The 14,422-nt window shown below is 41.2% G+C and overlaps 2 protein-coding genes across 5 annotated transcripts in view; one reads left to right on the top strand and one right to left on the bottom strand.

Moving 5' to 3' along the window:
• NDUFAF1 (NADH:ubiquinone oxidoreductase complex assembly factor 1) overlaps positions 1-2,323 on the top strand; it is a 32,129-nt gene extending 29,806 nt beyond the window's left edge. For all 3 annotated transcript variants that reach the window (XM_080807454.1, XM_080807453.1, XM_080807455.1), the window contains exons 4-5: positions 789-863; positions 1,381-2,323. In XM_080807454.1, the coding sequence (XP_080663580.1) occupies positions 789-863; positions 1,381-1,530 (225 nt within the window). In that variant the 3' untranslated portion in view covers positions 1,531-2,323. The remainder of the gene's footprint in view (positions 1-788; positions 864-1,380) is intronic.
• Positions 2,324-2,767: 444 nt separating this feature from the next.
• NUSAP1 (nucleolar and spindle associated protein 1) overlaps positions 2,768-14,422 on the bottom strand; it is a 72,733-nt gene continuing 61,078 nt past the window's right edge. Inside the window, exons 9-13 of one of the 2 annotated variants that reach the window (XM_080807452.1) lie at positions 10,234-10,421; positions 8,287-8,444; positions 6,199-6,315; positions 5,010-5,118; positions 2,768-3,863 (exon numbers count right to left, since the gene is read on the bottom strand). In XM_080807452.1, the coding sequence (XP_080663578.1) occupies positions 3,770-3,863; positions 5,010-5,118; positions 6,199-6,315; positions 8,287-8,444; positions 10,234-10,421 (666 nt within the window). In that variant the 3' untranslated portion in view covers positions 2,768-3,769. The remainder of the gene's footprint in view (positions 3,864-5,009; positions 5,119-6,198; positions 6,316-8,286; positions 8,445-10,233; positions 10,422-14,422) is intronic. The other variant, XM_080807451.1, reaches the window with a different exon arrangement.

Below are 14,422 nucleotides of genomic sequence, written 5' to 3'. Positions count from 1 at the left end.
GACTAACATCCTGCTTTCTGTACTCGTCATCTGAGTGCCACTCTCAGCTCCTGGAAGCTTCCTGCAATCCTTGTCATTTTGCTTCTGCCCTTTACAGAGCCAGCAGTGAAGAATCTGCTCCCAAGAGATGCTTTTAACCTCTTTTGCCAGTCCTCCTGTGGGCTCAAGTGATTAAGTTGGGCCTTCAGAGGATAATCTTCCCTCTATTAAGGTCGGGTGCTTTGGGACCTTCCTTATGCATAGTCCTTTCCCAGCAGCAGATGTTAGGGTGAATACCTGGAAGGTGTGTGTATACAGAAGGTGGAAATCTTGGGGCCATTGTAGACTCCTGCCTCCCAGTTGCAGGCTACTCTGAGTCGTGCCAGTCTGTACGCCTACCAGTAGTATACAAGTGTGCCCATTTCCCCCCTTCCCCATGTTTCCATTGATTGTTAAATCTTAGTCACCTGTGAAAGCTTTGTAGATACTAGTTTTTGTCCATAAATGTTAGAAATATTTTTTTCCTAATTTATCTTTTGCCTTTGCTGTCAGAAAATTAAATTGTACCCTTACCATTTTTATCATTTTTCCTTTGGGATTTCTGGCTTAGAAAGGTTTTCATCTAACACTTATTATTTCAATTAAAAAATATATCTATGATCCAAATGCCTGGCCCTTGTCATAACTGTGTAAATTAGAACTATAAGATTAGAATTAAAGAATGTTAGAATTAAACTATCACTGCAGTTCCATACAGATGCCTCAGTTGCTTGTATTTTAGTTCTGAAGTAAATGGTTTCTCTTTTCAGATTCCTTTCTCCAAATTTTTCTTCTCTAATCAAGGAAGAATTCGGGATGCCCAGTACCAGCTTCTGCTTGACAAGGTAGTATTTTCCTGTACTTTAACTCAGAGCTGTGATCTTTAGTGATACAAAACTCCTGTGAGGATTTCAAGTCCATTTTGAGGATTGGCAAATGAAGGATGAAAATTCTTAACAAGGTCACCCCTGGTATTCCACACACAGACTGACTCAGACCTGTTCTGTGAACCAGATCCATGCAGGAGGACTTGTAGTGTGGTCTTTTCAGCTTGCCTACATTTAACTTAGCTCCAAAATAAGAGAACAGTATTCCAGTTCAGGAGGGCTTCAAGGATCCTCCATTAGATATCCATGCTGTCTTCACCAGTCTTAAGTGGCACTACTTTAAAGAAAGGGAAGAGGAGTAGAGAAAATCAACCCTCCACTTCCTTTTATGATTTGCTACAGCATAGAACTATGGTATACTTGTTAAGGCCTGATAGTGTAAAGACCCAGTTATATTAATCACCTTATAGAACTTAAACTCCAGGAACAATGTCAGTGTATGAGATTTTGATCAGTTTCTCTATTTTAAATGTAGATCTCTTCTATTGGATTCACCCTGGCTGATAAAGTGGATGGTCCATTCTTCCTGGAAATAGATTTTATTGGAGTGTTTACAGATCCAGCCCACACAGAAGAGTTCGCCTATGAAAATTCTCCAGAGCTTAACCCAAGACTTTTTAAATAGAGGTGGTAATTTTGTAGTACCAAACTAAGAGTAGCAGTATCCATGATGACCGAGACAAATAAAGTATTTAATGGCTTTCATCCAACAGCTGGTATGTATTCCCTGAGCCAAAGGTGAATGCTGTTGCTAAGAGGGGCCACACAGGGAGATGCAGCATGAAACTAGGTTCTAAGCTATAACTTAATGCAAGTCCTGATGTGGAGGTACTATGTAAAGAACTTAACTGTTTTGGGTTAAAATGATTTGTTAGGAACAATTCCTACACACATACGCATTGCCAAAGCAAGCAGCCCTCAAAATGACTGTTGATGTCCTTCTCCTACTCTGTTCCTTGTAGGTTCTTGTGTTTTCTAATCCATCGTTGGAAGGAGATTGCTAAAGATTGCTATACAATCCAGTGATTTTTAGTATATTCACAGACTTGTTGATTTTTATCACAAGCTAATTTTAGAAAATTTCTATCTGCCCTAGAAGTAACCTTAATACCCCTTGGGCAGGCACTCTTAATTCCCGCCCCCTGCCCCAGGTGTCTGCTGATCTGCTTTCCCATAGGTTCAGCTTACCTGGATATGTCCCACAAAGACAATCATGTAATATGTAATCTTTTATGTCTGGCTTCTTTTCACTTAGCATAGTGTTTGTGAGATTCATCCATGTTGTAATATTTTATTAGGACTTTATTTCCTTTTAAGTGCATCATTTTTAATCTATTAATGGACAATTGGATTTTCTCTACTTTTTGGCTACAATGAATACTACTACTATAAATATCAGCCTATAAGTTCTTGTGTGGACATGTGCTTCTTTTTCTTGGGTATATACCTAGGAATAGAAGGTCATGTGCCTCTTGTGATTCAATGTTACACATGCTATTGCTAGGTAATGTGGTAGATATAGATATCTATATATCTATCTATATATCTATCTATATATCTATCTATATATATATTTTTTTAAGATTTTATTTTTTGGTTGAGAACACAAACAGGGGGAGCAGCAGAGGGAGAGAGAGAAGCAGGCTTCACACCAAGCAGGGAGCCCAATGAGGGGCTTGATTCCAGGACCCTAGGATCATGACCTGAGCCGAAGGCAGTTGCTTAGCCTACTGAGCCACCCAGGCGCCCCTGTGGTAAACATATTTAACTTTAAGAAACTACCAACCTGTTTTCCAAAGTGATTATATCCTTTTACCTTCTTAGCTGCAGTGTATTTGACGGTGATTTAATTGATCTGATATCTACTTAAGAGCAAGATCTGAGTTTATTCATCACCGGGAGTATGCCAACCTTCTGTGGGCTCATATATGTTTAACAGTAAGTATAACAGACTTGGACATGTGCTGTGAAAAATACAAGGGGATGACCTGGTCGTTTCTCCTTAGGGTGAGAAGAGGTGGTCAGGACAGGTGCATAGAGTATAAGTAAGCTTGTTAATCTTAGCTGGTCAACTCAATCATGAAGTAATTCACAAAGAATCTACCACCATGAGAAAACATTTATGAAAATCTTGAACAGTACAAAGCTCAGAAGGTCCACCTCAGTGCAATAAACATGGGTAGGAGGCTAAGCAACTCTAGTCTTTTCCATGAAGTAACTCTGACAGAGTAGACTGATCCTTGAAGCAGCAATCCTCAGATTTCAGTATGGCCCTGTTTATTTTTAAATAAGTCAGGCTAGAATGAACTGTAGAGTTTTTAAGAATATATTGAGTGACAGACGGAAATTACATCAAGTGATCTGAACAAACATGCATAGGTAACAAAAAACTTCTCAAAGTAGAATATGCCATCACTAACCCATTTGGTTTCCTATTTCATTAAGACTACTTGATTTTCTAGAGGAGGAAGAAGTGGCTTTCTCAGCTTGTTAGTGGTCCAAGTTCTACTAAAGCTTGTGGGAGAACTACCTCCCATGAGGTAAATGCTTCTGTCTAGAAGAGGATTCCAGTTCTGTCAGCAGAGGGAACTTGACATTAAAAATCTAGGTCAAGAATCTATAGGATGAGTCACTGGAAAACTGAATTTTACAGAGATAGGTAAAAACTATTTGAAAGAATCTGTGAGCTTTAAGGTTAGTAACATCTTTTCAGGGATGTAGCATGTGAGGAGAACCACCAACACTACATAGATAGTGAACAAAGCAGAAGAGTCTTTTGACTAAAGTGGGGAAGACAGTAGAAAAAAATATTTACACTAAAGAAAGGGTTCAGAATAAAATACTATTTATAGGATGTTAAAAAATTAATCTTCAGCCATAATGAGGCCTCTCCGAGCTCCTAAAACCTTTGCTTTCTTCTCCTTTCGTCTTTGCTCATGTTGTTTCCGTTGTTCTTCCCTAAAGAGGGGGACAGGTACACATTAGGGTCTAGTGAAGCTCCACAAAAGTCCACTTTAAAGCACCTGTCAGACTAGTATCTAAGCTTAAGCTGAAATCCAGTATAGTTGTACAAAACACACTTACAGGACACTGTCCCCTAGCTAGTGCCCTATGGAAACCACAGCTCTACGTCACTTGTGTTAAGAGGGCTAGGAAACTGGTATTTTCCTTTTTATGTTAATGCAGCATTCTAAAATTAAGCATGGAACTGGAACAAAAGACACCACGGTACCTCTATTTGTTTTAAATGAGAAATCTCTGCCTTTGGAAGTCAGAGGTCAGGCTCAAAATCAAAGCCTGGTGGAAGTACTAGAACTAGGGTCTGCTGATCTAAGCTGCTGTTTCTGGAAGGGATTGGGGATTGGTAGGAGGGGTTGGAGGAGGCTAGTTTTATGTTAAACTTAAAAAAAAAAAAATCATGAAGTAATCGCTACACCCAAGGTGGGGCTCAAACTCACAACCCCAAAATCAAGAGTCACATGCTCTTCCAGCTGAGCCAGCTAAATGCCCCTTTGTTAACAATCTTAATGGCAAATGTAGGTAGTAAATAAATGTCTTGGTGGGAGCTGGATATAGGCAAGTCAAATGATGGGTAATCCTGTATCAGGATGGTTTCATTCAGGGAATCAACTTAGCCAGGACCAGCTAAAACCCACAGCAAGCTTTGGCTTCGGTTTTCACACAGAAGGAAGCCTCTAAGGATCATCCGGGGATTTCTTCTGGCTAGGGCCTTGAAGCCTAGTAAGCCTGGTTTCCCTGGGAGTGAAGAACTTACACCTGCGCACTTGGATCGGCATCTGGGGGGGATATCCAGGTACACTGTTGGGGCTGGTAGGTCATGTGAGAGCAGGGTCTCTTTGTGTATCACCTGTCGAGCTTTGGAAACAGTGCAATTGCTTGGGCCCCTCCTCCCAATTACTGAATTAAAAAACCACTGTGGTGGGCCCTAGGCATGTATATCTTCAAGAAGTCCTATATGTGATCCCACGACTACCCTTTTCTTAAATACCACTGTTAATGACACTCTGTACCTCAGAAGCTTTGCTTTTACATACAGTCTTTCAAAATTAAAATTACTGTAGAACTGGGTAATTATGTACTCACCTAGCCTGGAGAGGAGGTTGTTTGTAAGTTTTCTTGTGGAAGCTAACTCTGTTTACATGTTCCTTCAGAGAATTATTTTCTTTAGATTGACCCCATGGTTTCAGTTTGCCTGGTTTAGGAGAGAAAGATTTAAGAAGATTCTATTTACATTACCTATTTTATTCTCTTCATCTGAGGCTACTTGCTATGAATATACTTCATTTTTATTGACATTTGCCTGTATGATTCCATTAGTTTTAGTTCCTATTCCACAAACTATAAATCGTATTTTTCCCCCTAAAAACAAGGTTTTTTTTTGTTTTTGTTTTTTGAAAGATTTATTAAGAGAAAGAGCTTGTGTGCACACATGGCTTGGAGGGGCAAAGAATCTCAAGCAGACTGCTGAGCACAGAGCCTGATGTGGGGCTTAATCTCAGGATCCTGAGATCATGTCCTGAACTGAAATCAAGAGTTTGACGCTTAACCCACTGAGCCACCCAGGCACCCAGAGAAGTCTTACTGTTTTTAAAGCAATTCTAGGGACGCTTGGGTGGCGCAGTCGGTTAAGCATCTGCCTTAGGTTCAGGTCATGATCCCAGGGTGCTGGGATCAAGTCCCACATCAGGCTCCTTGCTCAACAGGGAACCTGCTTCTCCCTCTGCCTGCGGCTACCCCTGACAAAATTTTTAAAAATATATATATAAAGCAATTCTGGAATTATGGAAGGACCACATGAAGTATTGGTGGTGGTGGTGGTGGTGGTGGTTGTTAGTATTGGTTTTTAAATGGGTATATGGATACTTTAATGTATGCCCAATTTATACGGGCATTTATATAGCCAGTAAATGTCCCAGGTTGTTGCGTGGGTGGATTCCAGCCTGGGATCCTTCGAAAGTTGTAAAGAAAACATTCATTTGTCCATAGGCCAATTTCCAAGTTTCTTGATTTTTGCCTGAAATTTTATTATTTCTTTGCTGTAACACTGATTAGAAGTTATTGCTTTGATTTACAAAAATGTAAGTGAGTTGATTAGTGTTTGCTTAGTGGATAGTATTTTAAATTATGGGTCATGTGGACCCAGGGGGAAGAAATTCTAGGTGGCCGAGTACAGCTTTCCACTGAGGCATTAGAATTTTCCACATCCGCAAATGTAGAACTATTTAATCCTACGTCTTTGGCATGTTTTGTATCTCAGAGCATCTGCACGTACCTTTGTGCGGCTCATAGTTGAGGGGACGAGACAGACTTGCTTTGAGATCAAACACTGGCTTCTTGCTGGAGACTGGAGTCTGTGCTGCCTGAGTTGTCAGCCTGAATGGTGTAACAACTACAAAACCAAGGAACAAAACCCCAGGGCTTAATTAGGGGGAAAATAAAAGGCCTATACGGTTTTTTTGTTGAAGTACTGTTTCTCAGTCTTAAAAACATCATCTCTGTGAACAGTCTCAAACATGTAGTTTTAAAAAGGAAAAGGGGGGAAATAACTAAGGAAAGCTAACCACTGAGGCTTCCTTTGTGAATAGCTCCCCAAATAGTATCAATATTAGGATATTTCCTAGAATCAGCTGGGAGTTGAAGATCCTGTTTAAATAATTGACTGGGTAGATGTTCAGGCTGTGTCCCTCATATTATTTACCCTTCAAAAATTTGTTGTTAATAGTTCAGTGGTGATTACAGGGTCAGAGGAAACAGCAGTGCAATCTCTGGGTGCAGGACTATAGGTGCTCTTTATATTTTCTTCATAACTTTTTATATTTTTCAAGTTTTCTATGATGAACACTCATTTTACCTTTCAAAATCAAAGTGAAATGTCTTCGGAAAAAAATGTTAATAGTAACATTTTCATTCACATGGATATAAAGTCTGCAGGAACCTAATCAGATATGGCAGACAAGATTTGTGGCTCTGGTTGTCAGGTAATAGAAGCGGTTATTTAAAAATGTGAATGTTTGGGACGCCTGGGTGGCTCAGTTGGTTGAGCAGCTGCCTTCGGCTCGGGTCATGATCCCAGAGTCCTGGGATCGAGTCCCACATCGGGCTCCTTGCTCAGCGGGAAGCCTGCTTCTCCCTCTGCTTCTGCCTGCCTCTCTGTCTGCCTGTGCTCACTCTCTCTGACAAATAAATAAAATCTTTAAAAAAAAAAAAATGTGAATGTTTGTACTGTAAAGTTAATATACCAGAATGGTAGGACTCAGTAAGCCAAATTTTTGCTACAGTTGGGCACCAGGTATCAGGCACATTTTATTAATTCTCTCCTATCGCAGGCTGTTGTTGAATGTCAGCACTTGCATGTAAATATGAATAAGCAACTAAGATCTAGGACCACGCAGTTACATGAGAAAAGCACAAAACCCCTGTGCGTGTCATCCCACGGTGTGGCTGTCAGGTGCCGGCAGTGGGGGAACACGGGCCATCCACAATGCCGAGCAGTTTCAGTAGCTACCATTCAAAGCTGGCCAGTATACCCCAGTCCATCCGAGCTCCAGAGAAGCACTCTCTTATATACGAGAGACATGGTTAAGAATGGTCATGACACTAATAACAAAAGCTGGAAATACCCACATATATACTGCTTCTGGACTCGCTTAAAATGTAGCTGTCAGTCTCACATTCCTGTCTTTAAGGTATGAAGAAACTTTCATAAAGTCTCTACGTAGATTATTAACTGACACAGTCTCAGAGGAGTTGGCGAGCCTTTCTATGGGATCATGGCTCTTGGCTGACATATTCAATGGGACTCTCAGGAGAATTTTGACATAGTTCTAATACAGGCCTCAATCTCCTGGTTGTCGTGTTTTGTTTGTTTTTTTAAACTTTGTACTGCTACTGCAGGGTTCTTTTGAAAGCCTAGTCCTTTTAGGTGATTAAGTAGACCGTGTGTAGAAGAGTGTCCATATGGCTTATTCTGGCTTACATAATCTATTAGCCCATTGTGTGGCATTTATTCCACCACCTCTGGGATCCTATTAGTTTCACAATCCTGGAGGGCCAGTCAGAGGCTGTAATGAATACTGTGATCCTCCTTCTGATCCCGGAGTCTGGGAATGGGCTAAATACTCTTCAGGGAGGGTCACCGTCTTAGGACTTCTTATAGCAAGATGGAGTCCTCAGGCAGATACCTGTTTTTTGTTCGTGTCTCTGGCATTTTCTTCACCCATACAGAATGAAAAATATGCTATGCTCAAATTTTTGCTTTGGATTTTGTAGTTATGGAGAAGCTTTCAGTAAACAAATACACTTAATAATTTGAGGAAGTTACATGGCTTAAAGATGAACCAGAGTTGTTTTTTTGTTTTACCAGAAGCAGAATTCCCAGTTGTGGTCTTTATCTTGTATATCCCGAGCACAGCCTGGCCTTTTGGGGTACTCCCAGATATGGTCACGTGTGGAGACTTTCTGGCTGGAGTCTTGGTCAGTGAACGCTTATGCTCATTATCTTTGGTAGCAGCTGAAAACCTGAACAGGACAGTGGAGTACCAAACATGAGTGTTTGTGTGAAGAGTAACTTGTGTCAAGCATAAAAGCAAAACCACCTGTGAAAGAGCTCAAATACGGACTTGTTACATGAATGAACCTCTTTTGCAGAATAAACATTTTACAACACTTGATTTGTAAAATATAGTTTTGTATTCACTGCTTTCCTTGCCTTGCCCAGTGACAGGACAAGGTAGAGCTCCAAGAGAATGCCTTTGGGGCTCAAATTACAGTTTAGGAGGTACTTCAACCAGCCCCCCCTTTCTCCTCCTGGTGACGGCCTATCAGGGAACAGGAGACTGCTATGCCAGATAAGTGATGGGGACAGTCTTCCTAGTAAATGGTCATTCATTTAAATGGTACATAACCCTGCCATAAATTTATTCCACTGATTATGATGCATATTTCTTATGCATCTTAACGTCTGAAATTGGGATGTGCTTCATAATTAGTAACACATGATAGCTGGCAGTGGTTTTTTTTCTTAGTGGTTCATAAAGTAATAATGAGTCTCCATTTGATGGTGTCTTAGAGTCAGCGAAACTCAAGGACAGATGTAAATATACATGATGGTGGTGGTGGTAGGTTAACAGAAGACAACTTCCGGACTTACAACTAAGATGTGGCAGTTATCCTGTATCAGCACCCCAAATTATGGGGTATCAGCATTACCTTTCGACCCAGTTAAGACAACTGAGTGTTAGGAGAGGTGCCATGAAGTCCAGGCTGCTGTGAACACTACATTGGAGCAAGGACTCGCCCGGACCATGCTGTTCCTCAGTACTATTAAACACAGTCAGAACTGCCATGCAGAGGTACCTCACATTCCATGCTAACTCAATAGGGTTCCAAACTTCAGGGCATTTTTAAGCTCTAAACACTACATCAGATAACTCCAGTTGTTGGGGAAGTGTCACCAGGTACCAACACTATTAGATGCTGCAAACACCCTTTAAAAAGGAGAGAATAGGGGCGCCTGGCTGGCTCAGTCGATAAGCATGCAACTCTTGACCTCAGAGTTGTGGGTTCGAACCCCACACCAGGTGTGGAGGTTACTTAAAATTGGAGTGCCTGGGTGGCTCAGTGGGTTAAGCCTCTGCCTTCGTTCGGTTCAGGTCTTGATCTCAGGGTCCTGGGTTCAAGCCCTGCATCGGGCTCTCTGCTCAACAGGGAGCCTGCTTCCCCCTCTCTGCCTGCTTGTGATCTCTGTCTGTCCAATAAATAAATAAAATCTTTAAAAAAAAATAAAAATAAAGGGGGCCTGAAGATCTTCATCTCTGGGATAGTTAAAATGGGGACTACCCCGTGTCAGGGAAAGTACAAAAAGAAAACAGAGGGGTTAGTGGGGCACAGGGTAACTCACACTGCAGTACCCAGTGGGTTACAAAAGTTACACTTTAGGACTAATCAGACTAATATTTTCTGTAGGTATTTAGCTTCAACTTTACATTTAAGTCAATGGAAAAATTTCTCTTTACATGTTTTTATAGGCATACGTTAAACTAATAAAATGAATATCCATATATACCTTCTATCTTTACTTACAAACCCAATATGAGCTTAGAGAAGTTTAAGAAAACCCAAGACAAATTTAAAGAAAAAAGATTAGAGCTTATAAAAACCATCCACTTATTTTCTCTCTCCATTCTGATCCCCTTTTGCCTTCTTTTTCATCAACGTTAAACATACTTGATGTCGCCCACCTGAAATGATCAGGAGGCAGTAAAGCTTTGAGACCTTGTACTCGATTACATATTGGAGCTCTTCTTACCTGACATTCATTTTAGTTGCCGAGAGCACGGATCGCTTGGCAGAGCCCTTCCCACACAAGGTGCTCCTGCCCGCAGTGCCCAGTGGCCGGCCCTGCGAGCGGTGCTGGCTGGTGGGAGTGCAAGCCAAGGGGAGCCTTCCCCGCAGAGGAACTGGAGTCACCACTGCGCTCTTGGTGGCCGGCTGCTTCTGCAGAAAGATACCGCACCATGTTCAAGTTGGGCTTCTTAGCACTGTCTCTAGAGCAGCTCCATTTATCTCGTTGTTCCACCCCCCCCCTTTTTAAAATTATTTATCTGACAGAGAGAGAGAGAAAGCAAGCACAAGCAGGGGGAATGGAATGGCAGGCAGGGGAGAAGCAGGCTCCCCCGCTCAGCAAGAAGCCCGATATGGGGCTCGATCCCAGGACCGGGGATCATGACCTGAACCGAAGGCAGTCGCTTAACCAGCTGAACTACCCAGAGGCCCCTCTATCCCTACTTTTAACCCCACCTGTTATCTTTTCTTCTCACTGCCTCATCCTCTTCCTCCCTGCCAGGTGGGCAGGGCAGTTGCTTGTACCTGTATCGCTATGGTGACCGAATCAGAAATAACTTCTGGTTGTGCTGAGTTCTGTGCTACAGAGAGCCTTTCCCAGCTGCCATGAACCCAGGTATTTTCTGACTGAAGAATGTGGCTTAAAAGTGGTTTAAAAGTCTCCTGTGGCCAAAAGGAAGGATAAATAGCTTCTCTTGGATATATAGTATCTTTGAGAACGTGACAAGCAGTTTATTAAATACAAACTCAAAGAACCACCTATTATATAATTAACACACAGAATCTACACATAATTTCACCCCTGTCCCCACAGTGCCCCCCCCCCCCCGCCACAGGTTCTTAAAGTTCTTCAAAACAAAACAAAAAAACAAAGAGAGGGAGGGAGGGAAACCCTCCCTTTGAAATGGCTGGGGAAGGTCCACCTAGGTTATCATTTTTTAGATACTATCAGAGCATAAAGAATAATGATGTCTATCACTGGTTTAAGCTCTTACAAGCAAAAGAAATACAACTTTGTGAAGGGACAACAGTGGTGGAACTACTGATATCGACAAGGTGAAGCCAATGACAGAAAAATTCTGATGATATCCTAGGAAATACAAGCACTCAAGAGAATTATGTCAACTTCTCAACATACAAGCAGAAGAGATTCTAATGTTACACAAAGTTAAAACTTACTAAAATACTTAGTAAACACACATCTACACCATAAGGCAGGAGCCCAGGTTAGCTCTATTAAGCACATGGTTCTGTTTAATCACACTTTTTATGCCGCCTTCTATCTTTCCCCCAAGATTCCCACTTTCCATGCTGCGTCTCCTCACAGTTCAGGACCATCAACTCTGCTTCTTTGTTCTGAACTACTTACAATGAAGAAATGAGTCTACTAGCCCTTACCCATCTGACTTTTTTTTCAGGTAGAATATTAAGACATTGGTTCTAGTAGTACTAACTCGTTTTGTTAGCAAATATGTAACCAATTCCTCTTTCTTTTAGCAATAAAAACCCCGTTCAATCCTAACAAAGCAAAGAGATCAATCATACTGTATTTAAAAAAAAAAGTGGGTTAAGGATTAAATATAGGGGAAAATAATAAAAGGAGTACAAACATAAGAACTTATTTTTATGATCTTGGCAGAGGCAGGGTGTGACAAATAAAAAACGCAGACCCTTAAAAAGAACAGTTGGATAAATTTAAGAAAAAATCCTTCACAAGATAAAAGATACCATTAATATAGTTAAAAGATAAACTGAAGGAAAGTATAATATAGAATATATAGCATTAAGATAAATGGCTAACAGATGGGTAAAAATTAAGAAAAAACAAATTCACAAAAACATCCCAGCCAATTATATAAACATATAATGATCAAAGAAAGGTCAACTGGAATTTTTTCATATTACATTAATAAGGATTTTAAAAATTCATCATTCCCACTGTTGGCAAGATAAACAGGCATCTTGGGGCTCTAGGTTACTGATGCTTGAAGAGGGCCATCTGGCAACTAAATCAAATAGGTCTCCCTGCCCGAACTGTGAAAATCAAGGAGAAACAGGTTGTGCCCAGCAGGATTCTGTCTAGGATCTCTGCTTATTCGTTATTATCCAACACTGCCCAATGATCAATCCCAAAACATGTCAACTGTCAAGAAAAACTTCCTATCAGCTACGGTGACATCACTATTAATTGTTTTTTATTTTCCAGTTTCCAAATAGATCATACCAAATAACCCATCTGAGAGATCTATTCCTTAATGGGGAATGGGAATGAGATTTTAGAACTAAACTCGTTCCGGGGAGTAGCAGTAAAAAAATAAGATGACCTACTAATTTATTTAACACATCTTCAGGGCTACACTCAAGTTTAGGGTTGAGACACCTGTTCTGCCCTAATTTTTGCCTGGGAAAACTGACTAACCCATATTATGTAGTATAGAAAACCTGACTTTCAATCAAGTGTTTTAGTAGACTCGGCTTCATGGAAGGTGAGGAAATGCCTGCTTGCAGGCATATGTGCAGCTAGCTCGTTCTCATACAAAAACAAAAAACAAAACTAGAGGTCTACTTCCTGTAAATCATCAGCAAAAGCCAGGTACTCAACTGTCAATGTAGTGATACCTAGCCCTTGCTAATATTTAAGCAAGTGTTATTAGGGGCACACTGAGTATCTCTTCGCCGATTTCCACACCCTGCTGTTGGATCAGTAGGCAGCAATGGAGGCCTTCAAATGCCATGGCTTGGCTTTGTCCTGTTAGCTGGTTGGGAAATGCTAGGTTAGCAGTGGTTTTATAAAGAGTTCAAATGAATGTTACTCCTTTAGATTCAGCTTCTAGGGTGGCCTGCTTATCCCTCTCTTGCTCCCTGTGCTTGTGGTCCCTCTCTCACGGTCTCTCTCTCTGTCAAATAGATAAAATCTTTTTTTTTTTTTTTTAAGATTTTATTTATCTATTTGACAGACAGAGATCACAAGTAGGCAGAGAGGCAGGCAGAGAGAGAGGAGGAAGCAGGCTCCCCACTGAGCAGAGAGCCCGACACAGGGCTCAGATGCAGGGCTCGATCCCAGGACCCTGAGATCATGACCTGAGCCGAAGGCAGAGGCTTAACGCACTGAGCCACCCAGGTACCCCGAAATAGATAAAATCTTAAAAAAAAATATAGTAGATTCAGCTTCTAAGAAGCTTATGGTGTTTTGTTTTTTTTTTAAATTATGTAGAACTTGTCACCTAGTGTGTTTCTGTGTTGGCATTTGTATCAGAAAACTGAAAACTCAACTGACTGATATAGCAGATACTGTCCCTGCTAACAGTGCTCATGTTCTGCCCCTTTCCAGTCAACTTTATACTGTTACGTGTTGAAATACCAAAGACTGCCTCCAATTCCTCTTGAGAAATAAGCACATTGTAGGTATTAATGAAATTCTAAAATAGATGTTCCCCAGTCTTCTGTGTGGCTCCTCTTGACCACCAGAGACCATGTAAGGGAGTAACAGGATGTTGTCAACTCACTGCTCTAAGCCAGCCTCGGGGCTGACTTCATCACCTTTTTTAACTCAAAGGGACCTTGAGTGCCCCAGCACCTGGACTAAAGGGCCCCCAGGAGCTCAGTTACGAGGGAGGCCTTAAGTAAGCCACAGCAACTCAGTCCTTTTTCCTTTACGTGAGAGACAGGGAATGAAAATGGCTTCACCCGTAAATCAGTCCGTCCTCAATAAAAGTAATAAGCACAATGTATGAGTGCTGAAAACAGAACAACTTACTGGTGTTTTGGAATTAGTTCTTTATAGTGAGGACTCCTGGTTTTATTCTGAAGTTCTGAAAATTCTTATGGTGGGAGAAGAAATTTCTGATAATAAAGATATATTAAACTCAAATCCATTCCACTGGTAGGACAATAAATAAAAAGCTGGCTGTATTAGCTAAGGTATTGACATGAAAATCAAACAGTTTGGGGCACCTGGTGGCTCAGCTGGTTGAGCATCTGCCTTTGGCTCAGGTCACGATCCTGGGGTCCTGGGATCAAGTCCTGCATCGGGCTCCCTGCTCAGCGGGGAACTTGCTTCTCCCTCTGCCACTCCCCCTGCTTCTGCTTTCTTGTTCTCTCTCTCAAATAAATAAAAACTTTGACAAAAATAAAAACATAAAGTCAAATAGTTC

The sequence above is a fragment of the Martes martes genome, assembly GCF_963455335.1.
Source record: "Martes martes genome assembly, chromosome: 7".
NCBI classification, from domain to species: Eukaryota; Metazoa; Chordata; class Mammalia; order Carnivora; family Mustelidae; genus Martes; species Martes martes.
This window is presented reverse-complemented; position numbering and strand designations above follow the sequence as displayed.